The 22,412-nt window shown below is 39.0% G+C and overlaps 1 protein-coding gene across 10 annotated transcripts in view; it reads right to left on the bottom strand.

Annotated features, from left to right (window-relative positions):
- LOC121329438 (amyloid-beta A4 precursor protein-binding family B member 2-like) overlaps window positions 1-22,412 on the bottom strand; it is a 117,907-nt gene that overhangs the window by 18,695 nt on the left and 76,800 nt on the right. For all 10 annotated transcript variants that reach the window (XM_041275060.1, XM_041275042.1, XM_041275021.1 and 7 more), the window contains 2 exons: window positions 14,960-15,106; window positions 11,707-11,834 (listed from right to left, as the gene is read on the bottom strand). In XM_041275060.1, the coding sequence (XP_041130994.1) occupies window positions 11,707-11,834; window positions 14,960-15,106 (275 nt within the window). The remainder of the gene's footprint in view (window positions 1-11,706; window positions 11,835-14,959; window positions 15,107-22,412) is intronic.

Raw genomic sequence — 22,412 nt, forward strand, 5'->3', positions numbered from 1 at the left:
GCCAACAGGAATGCCACTTCTCACCAGCATGAAACCAAGAGGATTACCAAAGGTGTAAATTGAAAATGAGAAAGAAATCTGCCGTACACAGCAGGTGCCCAGCTACAATCAACGCATGTATAATACACAGGGAAGCATTCACAGCTGCCATCAGCAATCCTAACTACAATCAATACGGGTATAACACAGGGAAGCATTCACAGCTGCCATCAGCAATCCTAACTACAATCAACGCATGTATAATACACAGGGAAGCATTCACAGCTGCAATCAGCAATCCTAACTACAATCAATACATGTATAATACACAGGGAAGCATTCACAGCTGCCATCAGCAATCCTAACTACAATCAATACATGTATAATACACAGGGAAGCATTCACAGCTGCCATCAGCAATCCTAACTACAATCAATACATGTATAATACACAGGGAAGCATTCACAGCTGCTATCAGCAATCCTAACTACAATCAATACAGGTATAATACACAGGGAAGCATTCACAGCTGCCATCAGCAATCCTAACTACAATCAACGCATGTATAATACACAGGGAAGCATTCACAGCTGCCATCAGCAATCCTAACTACAATCAACGCATGTATAATACACAGGGAAGCATTCACAGCTGCAATCAGCAATCCTAACTACAATCGGTACATGTATAATACACAGGGAAGCATTCACAGCTGCCATCAGCAATCCTAAAACAGCCATCCTCAGAGCAGGGGACTCTGGGATAAAGAACCCTCATTAAACAATACAATGAATGAAATGTTTGATAAAGCCCAAGTAAACACCAGTGAGACTGACAGCAGGTACTGTATTTGCCAGCACCATTCAACTTGCACAAACAAATGGAATAAAACACAGAAGGTACAATCATTCTGTAAACTCAAACATGTGGCTACAGATTAATGATGGCTAAAACTTCAGTCTTAAACAGCTAGCTATCCTTGAGGTGTTTGGTACCATCTTGAACATTTTCACCTAAGAACTGGGCTGTAGTTTAAAGTACTGGAACATGCTGCCGTAATGAATCTTTAAAGTGAAACCTATTGGTTAAGAAAGACTTTGTGCCCGAATTGTAAATGGTATGTTAGGTGTTGGGTTTCCCTTATAAAATTTCAAACCGTTTTGGTTATTTCACAACTAAAAGTTCTTGTGTCTTTGTCTCACATTCCACACTTAACATTATTAATATAATCTATAAATCACATGAAAATTAACCAATGCAAAAAAAAACCTGGCCAAGATTAAGAAGTCACATAGCTCACACACACCACGATACAATAAAATGAGAATACATTTAGCACACAACTAATCATGATTTATTTCAACAAGAAATGAAATCAAATGCTAGGAGGACAGGACGATCCTTTGTAGGGGATTATTACATATTCTTCAGCAAATATCAGCAGACAGTGCACACACACTGCTTCTTTAAAACTACCCTAGTTACTGTGCTCCCTTTCAAGATGCATCCTTAAATCTTCACGCTGTGTGAATAGCCTCCCACTGACAGCCACTCCAATCGAGTCGCCATAAAATCTACACTTAGTGCCAACTTTGGGGTTTGGAGGGAGAAACCACTAATATATATATATCTGAGACGAACTTCAGAACTATACAGTCTACACTTTAAATCAATTGACAAAGAAACAGAAAAAAAAAAAAAACATAGTAAAGAAAGCAGCAGATACTTACTGTGAAACAGACAGCCATCCCTACGTTAGCTTAGCGATGATCTCTGGGTCATTAACTGCATCACTTGAGGATGTATTTCACTGTCTCCCTACAAAGACGTCCCTCCCCTATTCAATCACCCCCTCCCCAAGGAAATTATACTCTAGCCTCCTTAAAAAAAAAAAAAATACTATCTGCTCTTCGAAGTGAAAGACAGTGCTACAGACTCCCTTTACACTTCCTCTTACCCCCTTTTATCACTGCAGTGAGAGAGCTACGGGGGAGAGAGAGCTACAAGAGAGGGAGGGAGAGACAGACAGCGTGAGGGAGGCAGAACTGAATGCATGCAGAGCACGTCAGCTGCCTTCACAACCACACTCAGACTGGTCCCTGTTCTCCCTCTGGCATTGGTACGCATCAGACGATGCCAAGTGCTCCCGATATAGCTATGTACTTCAACGACCTGTGGTGAAGACCCCCAGAGAGGAAGGCAGCTCATTCATTTTGTATCAAGTGGATTCTGAATGCAGCTGCCCCCCCAAAAAAATGAACTATCAAAGCGAAACCACAGTCAAACCCGATGCCCGATTTCAACCATTTTAATGTAAACATTAAACTAGCTGTCTAACATTACTAGATATTTCATCACAAACAGTTATACACCAGATTGTCAACATCAAGAGAGCTGCAAACACTTTACAGGCAAGGGTCTCTAATCTACAGCTGCACCTGCAGTGGTGCAATTGGCAACCTGATTTCTTATTTGTGTATTTACATTTTATTTAAAAAAAAAAAAAGATATATATATATTTTTTTTAAACAGAAGATCCAATAACCAAATGAATTGTTGTGCCAAACAGTTTTTTTTAAAAAAAGATTCAGTTTAGAACACTTCAGAACAAAATTTAAAAAAAGGAAATACAAAACAAAGGACTTGGACTTTTTTCATATTCGCAGTGGCTAAGCCACTGCCTGGCAGAAATCTGGGGACGGGGGACGGGGACGTAACCAGGCGTGACCTGTGTTTTTTTTTTTCCCCTCCGTTACCTTAAAGTCTGTTCTCTCTGTCGCTTTCCATTATTTCCAAACATACAATATTTTTTTTTAATGCGCCATAGTCTTACACCCCAGTGGTCAACGACAAATCATTACATCACAGCCAGATAAAATTAAACATTACACTTAGCTTGCTTTTTCGGAGCTGCCATCTAATCAGATAACACTAGATTTACCTTCAGTTCAGGCTTCCACCTTGTAGTCGGCTACTGGCTGGATCCACGTTAGGCGATCAGTCCTGTATTCCCTCAAAATAAACTGGTACTGTTATTAATTTATGTACACAGATAATGAGCTGAAAAAGTATGTATGGCAAGTGAAGTGCTTTGTTAATCAGAGGTTTGCCGGTTATATTCCTGGATAGTAAGACATGTTGCTGAATACTTGAGAAAACAGCAATGCTTATTGTATAACTAATTTATTTATTTATTACGTTGAATGTACGGACGCTAACCCTCCTAGATTGCTGGTAGTGTCAGAGTTCTGAATTGTGTTTTTTTTTTTTTTTTTTTTTTTTTTTTTTTAAGTGTAAGCTCAAACTGAGGCAAAAGAAATTTGAAATTTTAAGGCTGCAACATAGACAGTGTTGTTTCTATAGACAGGAAGTGCGTGCATTTATTATTGGTGCAGACGGATAACTTGTCACGTTTTCCATTTGAGTGCCGTTATCTGTAGTTTACTGTATTTCATGCTTTTTGCTTAATTCGAGAAAATAAAGACCTATGAACACCAATAAAATAGCCTAACTGACCAAAAAAAAAAAAAACTGAACCGGTATTTTTTTTTTGGCATTTAATTTCGTTCGAGCTGGAGCAGAACAAAATCAGCCGTTCGGAACTCTCGGAACCGGAACAGAAAAAAATGTGGTTCGAATCTCTGCATGTAAATCATTCATTTTTACTGTATTTATTTTGAAGCACAATAAAGAGTCCGTCTCAGCTGTGAGCCTGTCCAACTTTAATCGAGCCTTGAAGAGCGTTGCTTTACAAGCAGTTGGTTCACCGGAAAAAGAGATGCACTGAAAAGCCCAGGCTTGGGTTAAAACGGTCTCTCATCATTACTGGCTGGGAGCAGATTAATTGCATTGATCTCAAACGAGGCTGGGCTAGTTTACAGGATTAACAATGGAATAGAAAGCCTTTCACCGCAGGGTTGTCAAAGAACAAGCTCATGTTGGTGGGACTAAGTGTAAATGCTATCCAATAGAAATGACTGAGCACCTGGGTAAGCTTTACTGAGTTTTTTTTTCCCCAGGATAGAGAAGTGCAGTGTAGGATTTACTGGGAGTTGAAATGGGCAAAACCCCAGTGTAGGAGCAGCCCTTGGACCTATGAGCTCAATAGGAGGTAAATTATTCCACTCCCAATAACACACTGTGGGGTCACTGAAGTATACAGTGTTATTCTAGGAGCTCTTTACACTGAGTACACATGAACATATTCCACAACAACTGTATGAATTTTGCAGATGATCAAAAAAGGCTAAACACATTGCACCTACAGTAAAGAGTTTACGGAGGATGACGTTCTCTTTTTAGTACCAAGATTAATTTAGTACTGAGTTAAATAGAAACTAAAACATCTGAGTCATCCATGTGTATGTATGCGCTTATGATGTATTCTATGGTGCTGCAAAATGAGGTAAGCATTCAGCACAGACAATGAGCTTTCTATAATGAGACCTGTGAGCTTCACCGTTTCTCCCAAGACAGGGCATTCCAGCCAGGGAAGCACTTGTACAACATGGCATGCAACTGGGGCTTAGATGAATCCCTGGCTTCACACCCTCATTGGCACCAATCTTGCACTAGTTTACCTAAGGTAACACTAGCCAGTACTGATCAGGGTTAAACCAGCTTATTTTTGGAATGTTTTAAAGATCAGAAACTCTTGGCAGTTAAAGGACTGGTGGTGGTGGACTCTGGTTTATGTACATATTGTAGTAATATTATTATACATTATTATTCATTATTTACTATTAAAGAAACATGATTTCTTATCACAAAACAAATATAAAACAGAAGACCTTGAGTCTAGCAACACGTTTGAATATTCAGCGCTCTGGGTATCTAGCTATGTGAAGCTCTATATAAAGCACCAGGGTTATTAATTGAATAATTCATATTTAACTGAGGCTTCAAAAATTAGTCATAGCGATGAATAACCAATTAAAATCGAGTATATAATCCCATCTCTAATGCCTTGCTATAATACAAAAGCATACTCCTGAAAAGCAGAGGAAGCATTAAAATGAAAACATTTTCAAATGGATCTACTCTCCACTGCTGGCTGTTGCTTCTTAAGCAATTAAAAGACATGTAAAAGCTCCCGATTACCATATCTAATAGGCGATTATTATGAAAACAAAAGGGAAGCAATTTACAGACAATGCAGTCTTTTCCCCTTGAAGCACGAAACCAACAAAAAAAAAAAAAAAAAAAAAAGCAGCAGCAGCAATAAGCAGTTCTGTTATCCAGTCAGTGTGCAAAGAGGGAATACAGGACCTTGCGCTCTGCATGTGGAATACTCAAACATACTGCAACCATAGCAGCTTTAAAGGCAACAGGGGGCTTGTATGTTGTGTTGGCATCAAAGCCTTATCGCACAGAGTTTATTAAATCAGGAAAATACTTTTTATTTTATTACATTTATTTATTTTTAAGGTTGCCTGTCAGTACCAATGGTAATGGGGGTCTGCAACTGAATGCAGGATGATTTTTTTATTTTTTAAAAAGAAGTGATTCAACTACAATTTGATTTTAAAACTGGTTTTCTTACACCTACTTCTATCAGGCCTGTCTGTGCAGAGGTGTGGGTGTGCAATTAGCTCAGCTGTTCAAGCTCTAGACTGTCACAATCCAGGCTGGGACTACCTCTAACCCCTCCCCCATATCCCAGTCAAAGCAGCTGTAGCCTGGTGTCCTCTAGCACAACCACAGACTGGCTGAGTTTGCACATTGCATGCCACTTAACATCTACAGGGCTGACTGTTGCTAGTGAAATCCTTACAATTCAGCTTAACAAAAGCGAATTATCGGATTTCTGCAAGTGATAGCACAACTTGCAGTGCAACAGTTACATATTTTGTTATAGGCAAATAAACGAAAGGGACTGAATAACAGCAAACTGTATGATGAGAATAATACAGCTCTCCCCAGAAGGAAACACATGCCCAGAGCAAGCTCACAGGCATTTTATAGGATTAAACTTTCATCAGTAGAGCTCTTTATTTCATCAATGTTTTATAAAAATGTGCCTTAAAAAAACTTCTGATCAAAAACCATTAGACAATCTTTCATCTTCTTAGAGAAAAGCTTGCGCATGTTCTGGTAATGGCTTTTGTGTCTACTGTAGCTCTGAAACAGTGAAAACCATCACTCGTCCTCTTACATGGATTTTCCATTACTTCTAGACAGCAATTTTTAAGACTAAATAATAGGGCACGACATCAGCAATTCTGCTGGAATCAATATGATGTGCATCAGTCACAGAAACCAATAGAATTTCCTCTATATGTTGGAAACGTCTCATATTCTGAGGGCAATTAAATATACATTATGTTTTTGATCCCTGTCCAGAATTACCTACATTTTTGATCCCTGCAAAAAATGACCTCTTCCCCAATCCACAAATACTACTGATGCTTTATTATTCAATTCTACATTTAAGAAGCATTTCAAAGCGTAAGGATAAAATGCACCTTCAATGTTAATACATTTTAAGTAGTTTTCCCATAAGTGTGCTACAGACTTAGTTTTTTTCTTGCTTAAACATTTACAATTGAGAATGTTTACATTCATAAACAAACTGCCATGAAACGTATGAATTTCACTATTAATATAGCAACACAAACCTGCGAACGTCACCTGTGTTTGTTTTTTTTGTGTGGTGAACCACTCGTTTTTTCCTTGTGCGTGTCTTCATGGAGTTGCATCTCGCTGCTTTTATGCACAGACGCTCTCTCTTGTATTTATCCAACCCACTCCTGGTACTTTACCTTTTTTTTTTTAAACACCATGGTAAAATATGACTTCAGATGACCTCTCCGTGGCCAGTCTTTTAAAGACTGGTTTATATTTGTAAGTATAAAAAGAGGTTACTTTGAATGGCTGCCGACCCACGATACAATATTTGTTCCAGTCTTTATTATTATTCTGAATGATTATAAGGAGGCAAGTCACTGATATCCTAGGGGGGGTGAGCACCTTCTGGGGGGGGGGGGGGGGGGGGGGGGGGTGGGTGGGGGGGGGGGGGGGGGGGGGGGGGGGGGGGGGGGGGACGCTTGAAGCTACTTCCAACAAAAAAAGCTAAACTCCTTAATAATTTGCTTTACTCAACTAAATCAATAGGAAGTTCAAAATGAGCTCTTGAGCAAGATTATATGAGGGTCTTGTGTATATGTGTGTGGGCGTTATTGTTTCTGGATATCCTGTTAACTATTGTTGGCTACATTTACAGCAGTATTTAACAGTTGTATGAAGATCAAACAGTATTTTATTCATGGTATAAAACGTTTTCTTATTTCTGTAGACCCGAGGGCTAATTTTTGTTCCAGTAATGTCACCCCATGTGGTTTGCCAAGTGTGTCAAATTTGGTGGTGGTGTAGCAATATGGTCAGTTAAGCAGAGACCACTGGATTTGAGCCCAGGACTACAGTGGGAAAGGTCAGTACGTTTTCCAACTGCAAGAAATGTACACAATGGAAGCAAACCATTCACATGTGTGGTCAGAAATCAAAAGGAACAAGCAAGGCTGATAATCACACCCACACACAATAATTACTTAGAATCAGCAGCTGTGAATAAGTCATTGTTGTCTGAGTGCTAAATACAAAGAAAAATCTAAATCAGAACTCTAATATCTAAAGCTCTGACGAGCAGCATGAATGAAACCCTGTTACCAGAATGTTTCCAAACAAGAACCGACAGAAAAATATTCCCATGTGGTGACATCACTGCAGCAAAAATCAGCCCACGGGTCTACAGAAATAAGGTAACACATTTCTGATCTCTATTTTCATCTGATTGGTTATTTGCCATCCCTGAATAAAACCGAAGTCTCATTTAGCAGCTTAAAACATGGGCACAGCAATAGGCATGCTGTACCTTGAAGGAAGAAGTTATTTAACAGATTCCATACCATCAGTATTGTTTGAAGAAGAGGCAGGCATACCTGCTCTCTGGCTGTTTCCCCTCTTACTCTTACTCTCTTTCGACAGGTGTCCCCCAAGGCTCAGTCCTAGGACCCCTCCTGGTCTCTCTATACCCACTCCCTAGGTCCCCTCACCTCCTTTCATGGCTTCTCATATAATTTCTATGCTGATGATGCACAGATCCAGAGTTCGGCTAACAAGATTTTAGCTTTTTGCAGGGATCAGGCTTTGAAAATAGGATGATCTTTGGGATACAAATTGAACATTTTTGAAACTGCAACAAAATGTTAAAATACTGTAATAACTGTAATGTATTTTAAAGGCTATAAAGCCAGCATAAATACTAAACAAATTGTTAAAACATATTGGTCAGGATAATGTTATAATACACTCTGTACAAACCTTTAGTTATGTGAAAGGATTGTACATTCCTGTGTATTCTAGTATAACAGTAGGAATTATTATTATAGAATCTTTGTAAGTCTGAGTAAAAAGGGAGCTGAATGGGGGTCACGCTAACCAGAAAACATCTAAGCTAAGCTTGCCCTTATCTGAGAGCTGCCGGTGCCAAGGCTTATAGCCTTGAGGAGAAAAGCAGAAGAAAGCATTTCATTTAATTGAATTAGAAAAGTGCTCACAGTGAAAGTTGTTCTCAGAAAAGCAGTGACTTTAATTGAAGTAGTTTGTTAGCCAGAAACACGAAGCCTCGTAGGTATTGCAAAAAAAAAAAAAAAGCAACCTTTGCACAGGATTACACTTGAAACTAAAAAAAGAAGCATTACACCTAATTCAGTTTCCCTGTAACAGAAAAACTGTAAAGGAAGAAAACTATTTTTAATTGGCTTGAGAGTGTGTTCACAGCCAAGTTTCCCATTTAGAAAAAGAGGTAAGCTTGATTTGGAAGCGGTCTTTAAGCTAAGCACAGTATTCAAATCTAATTGAAACAGAATATAAGTGTTAAGGTTTTGCTGTGATACAGAACAGAATAATTTATTACAGGGAAACTGCTGAAGTTTAAAAGTAAAAGAATCAGTACAAGCTGTGACCTAATTTAATAACCTTGGAAGCTACAAGTTTGTATTAAAGTACACAGTGGACATACTGAAAAAGGCCCCTCAGCTTTTGCCTGCTTGAGCGAGGTAGCATTAGACTGTCGGAGAGAAGGGAATTTTGGCATCCAAAGTGGGATTTTGATGGTTAGACGCGGTCTTTGGCTCAAGGTTTGAGTATACAATATTTTTACATGTATAATATTTTATATTAAACTAACGGAAGGTACTTTATGGTACAAGAAAACAAGGTTAATGGTCTTATTCTCATTACCACATTCCATTATCCGTAAAAATAAAGAGAGATTAGTTCTACAATTATCTGTAGAGTAATTATCTGTCTTATCTGTAGAGATCCTGGTCCGAGCAGTTTCTCAAATGACTTCATTAAAAAACAAAACTCTGGCTAGCAAGCAAGGGCCCTCTAATTCTTCTCTACAGGTTGTCTGAAAACTGCTGAAGCATGGTTTTTTTTTTGTTTGTTTTGGTAGAGAGAGAAACCAAGTTTAAAAAAATTGTAAAGCCGAATAATAAACCAACATCTCTTTCCGATGAGATTTTGTACATTTAACCATGTACATTATAGCATGGACTTAAATGAAAATAAGATGTGACTGTAAGACTCTGTGGTTTTAAACAAAGGCTCAAGGCAAATTTCAGTCTTTGTCCAGGTCACTTTGTTGAAGCACATTTATACATGTAATATAGCCACTGTTGAACACACTGAAAAGCTCTTAAATGTAATTATTTACTGTATTCTTTATTTTGCTCTTATTTTCTACTGATTTTACTTTATAACTGCTATTATCTGTATTGAGATATTCTATAATGTGATATTTTTTTAACAACTGTAAGTCACCCTGGATATGGGCGTTTGCTAAGATATAAGTAATAACAGCAGCAGCAGCAACATTTAAATAATGTTTTGTTTCCATGAATAAAATACTGTTTTCATACAACTGTTCAATACTGCTTTAAATGTTGCTAACAACAGTTAACAGGACATCTAACAACAATAATGCCCACACATTATGTACAGGTCCCTCAAACTCCAATAAAATGGGGGTGAGACACCCTAACGAACAAGATTGTACATCTGATAATTATTATTCAAATAAACAGTGCATTATCATTCCTGCCTGACTTAACAACCCATTTCCCCACACCAACGAACCCGCAGTTTCAAAGGACAACTTTTTGTCCGCTCTAGTGCACGGATAGTGTATTTCGTTTTTACTTTTATTTATTTATTTATTTATTTTAATTCTCCTAAAGTGATGTAGAGGCCAGATCTCAAACCCCAGTGCACTAGAGCGGCCATTTTGAAAACAGCTTTGAAAGAGACTTTAAAGTTCTAAGTGTAAAAATTTGTCATGATGTTAACCATGAAAATAAATGACAGGTACATTATTTAAACAGTTGTAGCAGCACGTGGGGATGTGTAATGCTATTATTCTTCGGAACCCTGCTACTTACACTTCAGATTACAGGCAATGTTCACAATGTTAATAACCAGCACCACTATTTATTTTTCTCCCTCAAGGCCAGTTGTCTGATGCACTGGTTTGCAGTTTGTATATGAACCAGCAAATGAGTGAATGATTCTGGTTGATATTTATGCAATAGACAGATCTGGAGGGTAAACAGTTTGAGAAGAGGCTTAGAATTACCAGCGAGTGTAAAGACATCAAATAAATGCACTGGCTGATTTAATCAGGCACTTTCCACTTCCCAGGCTGGGCCTGGGCTGATAATAAGGGCCTGGGAGCAGGATTTATTATTGAGACCTGCCATTGTAATAGGGGTCCTTCCAGACATACCCCTTTTTCAATTTCTTATCCATTAAAACTTCAATTCTGGGACAAAATGGTTGATGTAGTTTTTTAATTTTTTTTTTTTCATTACATTTATGTTTTATCTCATTACTGTCATTTGTTCACACAAATGCATAGAAGATAGAAATAATCAACAAGTCATAGCACAAAAGATGTCCTTGAACTCAAATGCTTCTGCAACATTTCTAGATAAAAGCCTTTCATGTTAAATTCTGTATACCATCACCACACGTACAGAACTGTCTATCCATGTTCCATCTATGAAAATGACAACAATCCAACTGCGCCAAAATAGCTGGAAGTAGTATACAGCCAGATGTCTTTTCATCCCCTGATAACATGCAGGCAACCTTTCAAATAACATCAACTTATAAATGTTTAAAAAACATTCAGGAAATGTCAATGCAACATGTAAAGCTGCTCTTATCAAAGTCCTTACCCTTTCAAAAAATATACTGCCCAAGTATTCGAGAACTGAATAACAGTGACCCCTGCTGGGGAGAGATAGGACTTGCAACAACCAATCTGACCACACCACCAGTTTATAAATAGATTCAATCAAATCTGGGAAATCCTTATATATAAATATATTTGGTCAATATCCTTAAAAGTAAGCAGTCGCAGTCTGAAATCAGAAATCCTTAAGAAGGACCATTTCTAGTGTGTCTATTACAAACTGACTCCTCGGCTATGCACATTAGTCTGCAAACGCAAAGCCTGGTTTCAAGGCAATTACAAAAAGCTAGTACTGTTATGTTGTTAGACTATTCTTTATGCACAGAAATTCAATGTAACTGATATAAACCTCCTGTTCATAGCTGGGAAGGTTCTGTAAAAAAAAACAAAAAAACTTTCATCTCATAGGATGACAACTGTGGGATGGTAACCACTTTGTAAAGGATGGGCAGAAATGGACCCTTTCTTACCTCCCATTGTCTCGTCCAACTCCCCACACTCGGATGCTCACAATGGGCTGAGAATGAAGAATGGAGCGATCCATGGGGTCAACCAGGTTCAGCATATTGTTCTCCAAGATCAGATACATATCCTTGCCCTAAAATGAAAAACGGAACAGTGGCATTAACAAAACAAGTGGCCCAGGTCCTACTACTAATAAAACCAAAACGCCTTGCACATTACCATCCGCCCCACTTAACCAGCCATTAAACCCAGAGAAGAGGAGTGTTTTTCACTACCATTGCAGAGGCATGACAAACAGCACCCATCTGTCTTATTTCACAGGTCAATTAAAGTTTTACTGCATATGCTGTACATACAGAAACTTTTTGGAGATTCCTTTGCTATTTGTGCATACATTTAAAATGATGTCACGATAAGCATTTTCATTTTGTAGTATTGCTTTTTGAGGTATTGTCCTACTAGAATGCAAACATTTGAACTGTAAACGATACATTACACTTCTACACTAAGGCGTTTTTTCCAATGCTTTGCATAGCATTACATTTGGATTTGTTATATGCATTATACTTTCATCTTGATTGCCAGTAGTCCCCTTGGAGGCATCAAGTAAATATATTGTATTTATTTAAAAGCACAGGTCAGTGTTCTGTACACTCCTCACAAATGTTCACACACTCGTGGGCTTTGTTTTCCCCGTCGCACTGTGCTCACTAGGTCAAGTTCATTTCAGTTCTCACATGCATTACTCAGGTGGTGTGATTATTTAAGGAACATATGAATAACCTGCTGTAAACAAAAAAAGGCTTGCCATGGCTACTGTGGTCTGCTTTATGAGGTCTATGAGGAGGCTGTGTGGTCCACTGGTTAAAGAAACGGGCTTGTAACCAGCAGGTACCCTGTTCAAATCCCAGCTCAGCCACTGACTCATTGTGTGACCCTGAGCAAGTCACTTAACCTCCTTGTGCTCCGTCTTTCGGGTGAGACGTTCTTCTAAGCGACTCTGCAGCTGATGCATAGTTCACACACCCTAGTCTCGTATCTTGTGATGATGGTCCACTATGAAAGCACTATATAGAAAGATTATTATTATTATGCTGGTCACAAATCAAAGTAAAAGCAAACCATTCGGAAGCCAGTTTAACTGCTAAGCCACTAACCAATAGTATTATTTGTTAATCATCAACTTGTGTGTAACAGTAGACCATATACTGTACCAATATGTCCCTCCCTTTTTATTAAATCCTCCAACATGCTTCTGGAACTTCACAAAATGGTTACCTCTCAGACAGCAGAAATAAAAGGTTAAGGCGACAGCAAATTTATACTTGTTTCCTTGGGCACTTGAAAAAGCTCTACAGCACTAGAAGACAGATATACTTGGTCAAGGTCCTGGTGTAATTCTGTGAGTCCACCCTGAAGTAAATTTGAAATGATACCGACGCCAGCCAAGTCACAATTTCACTCACTGAGTTAAAGGGCTTAGGATGAAAAGATTTAGGAATAGCTCAGACCTTGTTGGATATTACAAGCCAAGGTCTGGGCCAGGTCAGGACGTGGGTGGTATAACACAATGCAATTCCATGAGCTGTAACTGGTGTCCGGGGCTATTTGTGGCACCAGTAAAAATGCATTGAGGGCACTGATGTTGACATGCTATCGTGGCTCAGCAGCACCTTTTAAAATAGAACAGGCTTGACAGAGTTGAAAACACAAGTCAACACATTTCTAACCCAACTTTCAAAGCACTTTTCCAACCACTGCCCAGAGGCCTAGGACACAAAGTAATGCAGCCGTTGTGTACTAATATCTTAACTGTGAAGCTTTAGTAGAGATGTTTAGAAGGCTTTAAAAAAAATCACGGCAAAAAAGTGTTTTATGTGTGTCAAATAGGCAGTTATGATTGCAAACATGTGGTCTTACACAGGGTTAAGTTATCAGTTTGCATGCCCTTCTTTCAAGCTGTCTGTCATTGCTTCACTTCCTAGTTCACTTCAGTGTCTTCAGGGTGACAGTGATGGTACGTTACTGACTATGAAGCATGTCAACCAATAGGAGAAGCAGTTGGTTGGTTATCAGGAAAAGGGGTGTAGTGGAAGCAATTTTACTGTACAAGGTCACCAGAAAAAAAGATTTTAACCTATTACAGTACCAGATATTGTGTTTACCACTGAACAAGTAATACCTCCAGTATACAGGGAATAGCCCCGGACACCAGTTACAGCTCATGGAATTGCATTGTGTTATACCACCCACGTCCTGACCTGGCCCAGACCTTGGCTTGTAATATCCAACAAGGTCTGAGCTATTCCTAAATCTTTTCATCCTAAGCCCTTTAACTCAGTGAGTGAAATTGTGACTTGGCTGGCGTCGGTATCATTTCAAATTTACTTCAGGGTGGACTCACAGAATTACACCAGGACCTTGACCAAGTATATCTGTCTTCTAGTGCTGTAGAGCTTTTTCAAGTGCCCAAGGAAACAAGTATAAATTTGCTGTCGCCTTAACCTTTTATTTCTGCTGTCTGAGAGGTAACCATTTTGTGAAGTTCCAGAAGCATGTTGGAGGATTTAATAAAAAGGGAGGGACATATTGGTACAGTATATGGTCTACTGTTACACACAAGTTGATGATTAACAAATAATACTATTGGTTAGTGGCTTAGCAGTTAAACTGGCTTCCGAATGGTTTGCTTTTACTTTGATTTGTGACCAGCATAATAATAATAATCTTTCTATATAGTGCTTTCATAGTGGACCATCATCACAGGGAATCAAACCGAAACTCAGGTATGAAAATATATTGTGTTAGTACCACCACTTTAAATAGTAACATGTTTCAGAAAAAAAGGGTTAACACAGCTAGAGGAAATTTTGGCAAAGGGTCGATTGAAGTGCTTATCAAACACACAGTTTAATGTGAGTTTCTCCACAAGAGGTTGTTAACCAGAAGGACTATATCAATTGCCATCTGCCAGTTCTGGGTCTTGCCAAGACTGAAGAGGTGCTGTGGAATTATTCCAGTGTTCACTGGACAGGCTCCAAGTTTTTAACTAGGAAACTGAATGAGCAAAAAGTGTGCATACAGTACATATACAAGACCATTCCATTAAGTCTGAAACAAGTTCAAAGTTAACATACTTAGAAATGTACAAGCAGATGAGCTAGCGTGAGATAAAAACACTAAATAAATCAAAGCTTTACACCTCTGCTGTGGGAGGATGCTCATGCATGGCGTGTTTAAACTGGAGGAATTCCTCACCTCTCCCCATATCCCGACGGTGTCTCGGATGTCGTTCTTGCAGTAGGAGAGCTGACGGATGCAGTTATTAACAGCAACACTGCTCTTCCCTGGAGCCAGGTCCTCCTCCGACATTTCCACCCAGCCCAGAGAGCGCACTGCAAAGCACTGCAGATAAAAGGGAATCAGTGTGTGTGTGTAGATACAGTACAATACAGCACTCCACTGAATCCAGTTACAATGTTGCTGTACTCAAGATACTCTGCATTAGTAATATTACACAAACTGAGGTAATGGAGCCACCATTTCCAGTGCCATTTTTGTGCCATCTAGCTAAACATGGCTTTTTAAAAAAAGGATCAAACGTAAGCATTTATTTTCAGAGGACATTTTAGTATCTGTATGTTATATAAATTACAAATATCTGTCAGAGTGTGAGAGGACGTAGAGGACCGGGGGACGAGGACAGGGTCCACTGTAGGTTTCAGTAGGGAATACCAACAATTGTAAATAGGAGTGGGACCTATTAAAACAGGCATGAGATTGATTGAGTCCTAATGCATTTATTCCTAAAGAAGACCCGATGAGACATTTGACATTTCTTCATGTATTTTATTCAGAGAAAGACATACAGCACATGACAGATTTTGTATTGTATTTTGTAACAGATTCTATATCATACAGATCAAGCTTTTCAGACTTACTCCTGGTCTACTGTCTAGACATATCAAATCGGTAGCTTTTTGGCTTTAAATGGGCAGCAATAATATGTAAGGTAACAGAGGCCTTGTGTAAAGAACAGTAATGCTTCCAGACTTTGGCCATCATCAGTAACTTCAGAACCTCCAGGAAATAGAGCTTTGGTACAGCCCCCAAATGCATGGCAGTTCCAGTCTTAGGTAGAAATCAGTGCCCTGTGGAATCATAAACTGTTCATTGTATTTTGCAGTAATTGTGTACAGTTGTAATTTCCCTAAACACAGTGAATTAGAAGTACAGATATGGCCAAAAGTTTTGCATGTCCCTATATAATTAAATCATTTAGCTTCAAAGAGTAAAACGAAGCCTGATGAATAATGCTATGTTAACATATTGAATTGCATACCGCTTTGTAGTTTTCCATACTTAATGAAAATCTGACAACAATTAAAAAATGTGACATTTCAAAATCTAACATGAAATACTGTACTACTATTATGGCTTCCGGTAGACTTTTGCGATATCGTTCTGTATTTTCTTTGATTACAGGATGTTAAATAAAACAGCTAAATTATGTTAATCTATTTTAATTTTTAATGTTTCAATCCAAAAAAAAAAAAAAAAAAAGGCAAAAAACTTTGGAACTCCAAGCAGACCATGAGATTCGACTGAACAAGCACAACACGTTCCACGGCGGGAAGGTGGAACGGTTTCGCCAAATCAGATCGTCCAGTTCTGTTCGGCTCTCGAAATTATGCCTTTGCTCCCAGCAGAGCAAACATGACCTGAACACTGACCTATTAGCCAGAGCGCTTGCTCTGTGTCCCGCCTCCAGAGAGACAATCTGTCAGCTGTGATTTATGAATGTGTGTTTTGATTGACAGTCCACCAATACTACCTTGATAAGTTTTTTTTTTCCTTCTAATCCCAGTAGAGTAGACTGCCTCTCTCTCTCTCTCTCCATTAAATGGACTAGGAGCTGGACTCCCCCAAAGGCTGGGTCCGGGTGACTAATGAAATATGTAGTAAATAATCTACATGAAGAATCTACACAAACGAATCTACATTGATAAGTTAAAAAATGCATACAGAATATAAAGTAGTAAGATTTACATAGAAAAACAGATTCATCTGCATAAGTATTCAACCCCTTTGCTACTGCAGCCCTAATCAGCTCAGGTGCAAATTATTTGTTTGAAAGGTCACAAAATTAGTGAAATGGTTTCAGCCTGTGTGTACTCAAAGTGGTTTAACTTGTAGATAATTTCCCTCAGGTGTATAAAGACTTAAGCTGCAACTCACATAGTGATCCAACAAAGCACCCAAGTCAGGTATAAAGTAGCAGAGAGGCACAGAGCAGGAGAAGGGTACAAGAATCACAAAAGCTGCTGATCCCTCTCAGCACAGTGGTCCATCATTAAGAAGTGGAAGATAGATCAAACTACCCAGACACTACCCAGATCAGGTCACCCTCCCAAGCTGAGCAGCCAGGCATGCAGAAACTGGTTCGGGATGTCACTCTGAAGCCAACAATGACCTTGAGATGTTCTGTGTCTGAGAAGGGAGTCAGTGTTCACACATCAACAATAAGCCGGTCCCTACACAAAGCTGGCCTGTATGGACGGGTGGCAAGAAAGAAGCCATTACTCAAAATCTTCTCTCTCATCTTAGCCTCATCTTAAAGCACGTAGATGATACTGCAGGCATGTGGAAAAAGATTTTGTGGTCAGACAAGACAAAAACTTTACTTTTTCAGTCTGTATTTCAAGCGTTAAGTCTGGCACGAGCCCAACACTGCACATCACCCAGTCAACACCATTCCAACTGTTAAGCTTGTCAGGATAGAGGGGAGAATGGATGGTGCAAAGTATAGGCGAATCCTTGGGGAAAACCTGTTGAGTCAGCCAAGACAAACTGGGGAGGAAATTCACATTACAGCAGAACAATGACCTGAAGCACAAAGCCAAAGCCACACTGGAGTGGTTGAACAAGAATAGAATTAATGTTCTTGAGTGGCCCAGTCAAAGTGGTGACTTGAATCCAATTGAAAATTTATGGCGAGACTTGAAGATTGCAGTCCATCGACGATCCCTAACAAATCAGAACTGGAGTAATTTCCTGTGAAGAATGGACAAACATTTCACCATCTTACTGCGCAAAGCTAGTGGAGACCTAGCCAAAAAGACTCTCAGCAGTAATTGTTGCAAAAGGTGCTTCTACCAAGTACCGACTTAAGGGGACGAATACTTATGCAACCAGTAAATTTTATTTTGTACCTTTTCTTTGCAGCTTTTGCTTACATTGAACTTCCTCCTCATATAACAGAGTTCAGTTTAACCACTACAGCTTTGGATAAAATGTGACATTATTGGTAGGGGGTGAATACTTCTGCAAACCACTATATATATATATATATATATATATATATATATATATATATATATATATATATATATATATATATATATATAGATATATATATATATATATATATATTACTGACTACTTACATACACACACATTCACAGTTTTTCGTTCTGACATAACAGTAAAAGGTTCTGATGCAAATACAGTTTTCCGTGTGTGGGACTGCTGTCTCCCTGATCCCTGTATGATGACTTCATTTCATACAATGCTTGCTGGCTGTCTCAATGTGGGGGTGTCAGTGCGCTCAGCAGGTGGTGGTGTGCAAACAAGCCGCCCCTCTCCTTTAATACACTCACTGAAGGCTTGTCCTGTCAAAACCTTCCTCTTTTTTACTGTCATTCTTTGAGGAAATAGGAAAATCAAATTGTAATACAAAGCAATTGATAGACAGTGGGAATTTACGTTAGTGACATTGCTAGCAGAATCTTTCAAAACCTAGAGCTACTGGCTGGAATTTTTGAAAACCTCTGGGATAAAAGTGTAAAATCTGTGTGCTTCAGCAAGCCAGCACGTAGCAATTGTTACCTCCTATCCATGCCCGTTCTCAACTCACCGAACACACAACCCCAAGTGAGTGAAAACATGCTGCTTTTATGCAGCTGTACAGAGGCTCGATTGCTAATCAATCATTCAATTGGAGTCTCTGTACAATTGGCCATGAATTCCCCGTGCTCACATATTACATTTTACCTGCACGTGAAGTGCTGTGCAATCCTCGTGCCTAAATACAAATATACATTTTAAACACTCGTGTTCACAACCCATATTATCCCGTGTACCAACTACAATACACCAACATTAACACACTACATGCAACACACAATACAAATAAATAGCCCAGGGGCGGGGCACTTTGCCAGTGTCATAATTACTATCTGCATCTAAGCTTTGTGTACGATGAAACTAGCAAATAGTGTATTTAAGAGTTTGTAAAAAGATACTGGTTTGGTACTAATCATACTCCATGCTATCAACTGCTGCCACCATGTGGTAATTATAAATAACTACACATTAAGGTTAACTGCCATCACATACAGACTTCACCACAGCAATTCCCCACACAGCTCCAGAGATCGGAAGGTTCAGCGGGCGTCCTCCGATCCCACGACCGAGCCACCGACCTCTGGAGGACAAAGGCCAGCCCTGCAAGTGTCCGGTCTGAACTCACTGGATCCTGGCCAGCAGGGTTTGCTGTAGAGCGATGAGGAGAAGCAGTCCCTGCTGGTTTTACCTCCCTAACCCACGGAAGTGCCAGAGCCAATGAGCCACTCCCTTCTGACAGCCAGGATGTGAACCTGCGCTGTACGACTCGCCCTGCACACCCGGCTTTCCATTACCAGGTAAGCCACTCTGGGTCCATCAGATAACTTACTACATTTTCACTATATTAATTTTTCTATGAATTAAGGCACCATTTCAGAGGGATAAAGCAGCAAAAGAAACCTGGAACTCATTTCTGCAGTTCTGTGTTTTGGAAAGGCTGTCCGGAAAGAAAGATCTTCTGTCAACAAAACTTTTAAAAATCAAAAGATATGACTGGAACAAATAAAATGTGACAGAGTAGAAACTTTCTGAAAGCAACCGTATATAAATTACATTAATGTTGCACAAAATACAAATCCAGCAATTTAATCTGGATTAAATTAACAGGATTATTAGGAATACTCAACTGCCTTCAGATGCCTCCCTATATTGTGTTAGTTTTGGTACCATTTTAACAAATCCTCAAATCTTTGGGGAGTTGACATTTTCATTTCTGATTTGTTGTACAAGGCTCTGAGTAACAGATGTACTGTATTAAAGTATGTATACCAAATGCATTAAGGTAAAATAAAACTGTCAATGTTACACAACTCATAACGAGCTTGGGAACATATCTGAGTACTTACATGAACCCCCCCAAAGACAGTGGCTAATTGTTTTGTATGATTTGTATTTTTTTATTATACAGTTTAATTTTAGTTTCTCAAACAAAAAGATGCTAATTTAATTTTGGTGCAACTATAATGATAAATCTGGGCCGTGATGTGTCTAATAATTGGAATCGGAGCTGGAACCACAGCATGCAATTCCAGGGAGTAGAAAAGCAAGATTCTTATACATTTTGCACACATGGAGTTCAGTTCAGTTAAAAAAATGATGATGAATGCTTCCACTGCAGAAAGGGTTACAAAAAAGAACTACATTTTTTAGTTACAGTGGCTGCAAGTACCAGTGCGCGGTACTAGAAATTGAAAAGAGGTTTCCTCCCAAGAGGTAGTACAAGTAAATGCTGAAGCTAAAATAGTAAAGTCACACTTCTTTTAATATCCCAGATGTATCGGGAGTTGTACTGGGTGTATTTACTTTTCACATCTTGTCTTGAGTCTCTTGGACGCTACAGGGCCAGGACTTTGGTCTCAGCAGGTCTTTGCCAGTAAATCTTTTAACTGAGCCAATCAATCTCTGATGTAGCAATCCACTCAATACCTGCCTTGGGTTGCTAAACAACACTGGTTAATGTTAAAATGCATTTCTAACAGAATGTGCTCAGCACACTGCTGCATTTCTAACAGAATTGTGTAAACAGGTGTTATTATTTAGTAAGTCTATTTAAAATACGACATTGGTTAAAGTTTAAATGCTGTGGGAACACACGATTATTATTTTTTTTTAATATGCTGCATCTCCTGTCTCTCTTAATAAAGCAGCATTCTCTGCTGTAATATTTTGACACGCTAACATTAAAGAGGATCAATAACCACATTCACACCGTTACATGCAGGGTTTGTAAGAATAAAATGAGTGGACAATGAAAATAACTTTATATCCGACTGTACTGTCAGTTTGTCTGGGTTTAACTCTAGAACAAGGAGTTTGAAGTCTGGAACAATGGAGGATGAACTTTGCAATATTGATATAACCTGACCCTGAACATGCGGAAATAACCAACATGAATGATGTTTAATTGTAATAATCCATCACACTGAAGCTATGACACACTGCTAGGATTGTCACTTCCTCCAATAATGTATGACACAGTAATGTATACTGGTGAAGGTTAAGGTCTGCATACTAGTCAGAATGACTGGAGCAAATACAGTGCAGCTCTAGACATATCTTGTGGGGAATGTAAACAAACTGGACAACACGATCTGCCTTCTAAAAACACAGTATGTGCAGATGGATGCATGCTGCAGGAAAGCCAACAAGGAATTGCATGCAAGTCTCAACTCATCACACAGCCACTGCAGACAAGGAGGTTAACCTGACAGGTTCTGACAATAATTCCAACGCTTATACCAAGCGAAAATAAGCAACGTTTCACCATCTCCTCTATCCCTGTAATGCTCATTAACCATTTTCAGCACTGGTCTCCTATCTTTCCATTCCCTTTCCCAAGCACTGCAGACAGTGTTAAGAACTGGGCAGGCAGCTTCACATGCAATTGTAGACCCTGCCACAGTGTGTAAATTTAAGTGTCACCAACAGATGTAATCCTATTAAGAATCTAAGTGTATTCATCCCTCTAAGAGGCCTGTGAAACTCATGTAGTTATGGGTTTACACACTGCATTATACATAAGAAAATTTACAAACGAGGAGGAGAAGGAGGCCATTCGGCCAATTTGCTCGTTTGGTTGTTAGTAGCTTCTTGATCCCAGAATCTCATCAAGCAGCTTCTTCAAGGATCCCAGGGTGTCAGCTTCAACAACATTACTGGGCAGTTGGTTCCAGACCCTCACGATTCTCTGTGTAAAAAAGTGCCTTCTCTTTTCTGTTCTGAATGCCCCTTTATCTAATCTCCATTTGTGACCCCTTGTCCTTGTTTCTTTTTTCAGGTTGAAAGAGTTCCTTGGGTCAACATTGTCAATACCTTTTAGAATTCTGAATGCTTCAATTAGGTCGCCGTGTAGTCCTCTTTGTTCAAGACTGAATAGATTCAATTATTTTAGCCTGTCTGCATATGACATGCATGTTAAACCTAGAATAATTCTGGTCACTCTTCTTTGCACTCTTTCTAAAGCAGCAATATCCTTTTTGTAGTGAGGTGACCAGAACTGAACGCAATATTCTAGATGAGGTCCTACTAATGCATTGTACAGTTTTAACATTACTTCCCTTGATTTAAATTCAACACTTTTCACTATATATCTGAGCATCTTGTTGGCCCTACATTGTCTAGATCAACAATCAACAAACTCCTAGGTCTTTTTCATAGATTCCTTCTTCAATTTCAGTATCTCCCATATGGTATTTATAATCTACATTTGTATTGCCTGCGTGCAGTACCTTACACTTTTCTCTATGAAATGTCATTTGCCATGTGTCTTCCTAGTTCTGAATGCTGTCAGGATCATTTTTAATGA

Source organism: Polyodon spathula, chromosome 2 (assembly GCF_017654505.1).
Source record: "Polyodon spathula isolate WHYD16114869_AA chromosome 2, ASM1765450v1, whole genome shotgun sequence".
NCBI lineage: Eukaryota > Metazoa > Chordata > Actinopteri > Acipenseriformes > Polyodontidae > Polyodon > Polyodon spathula.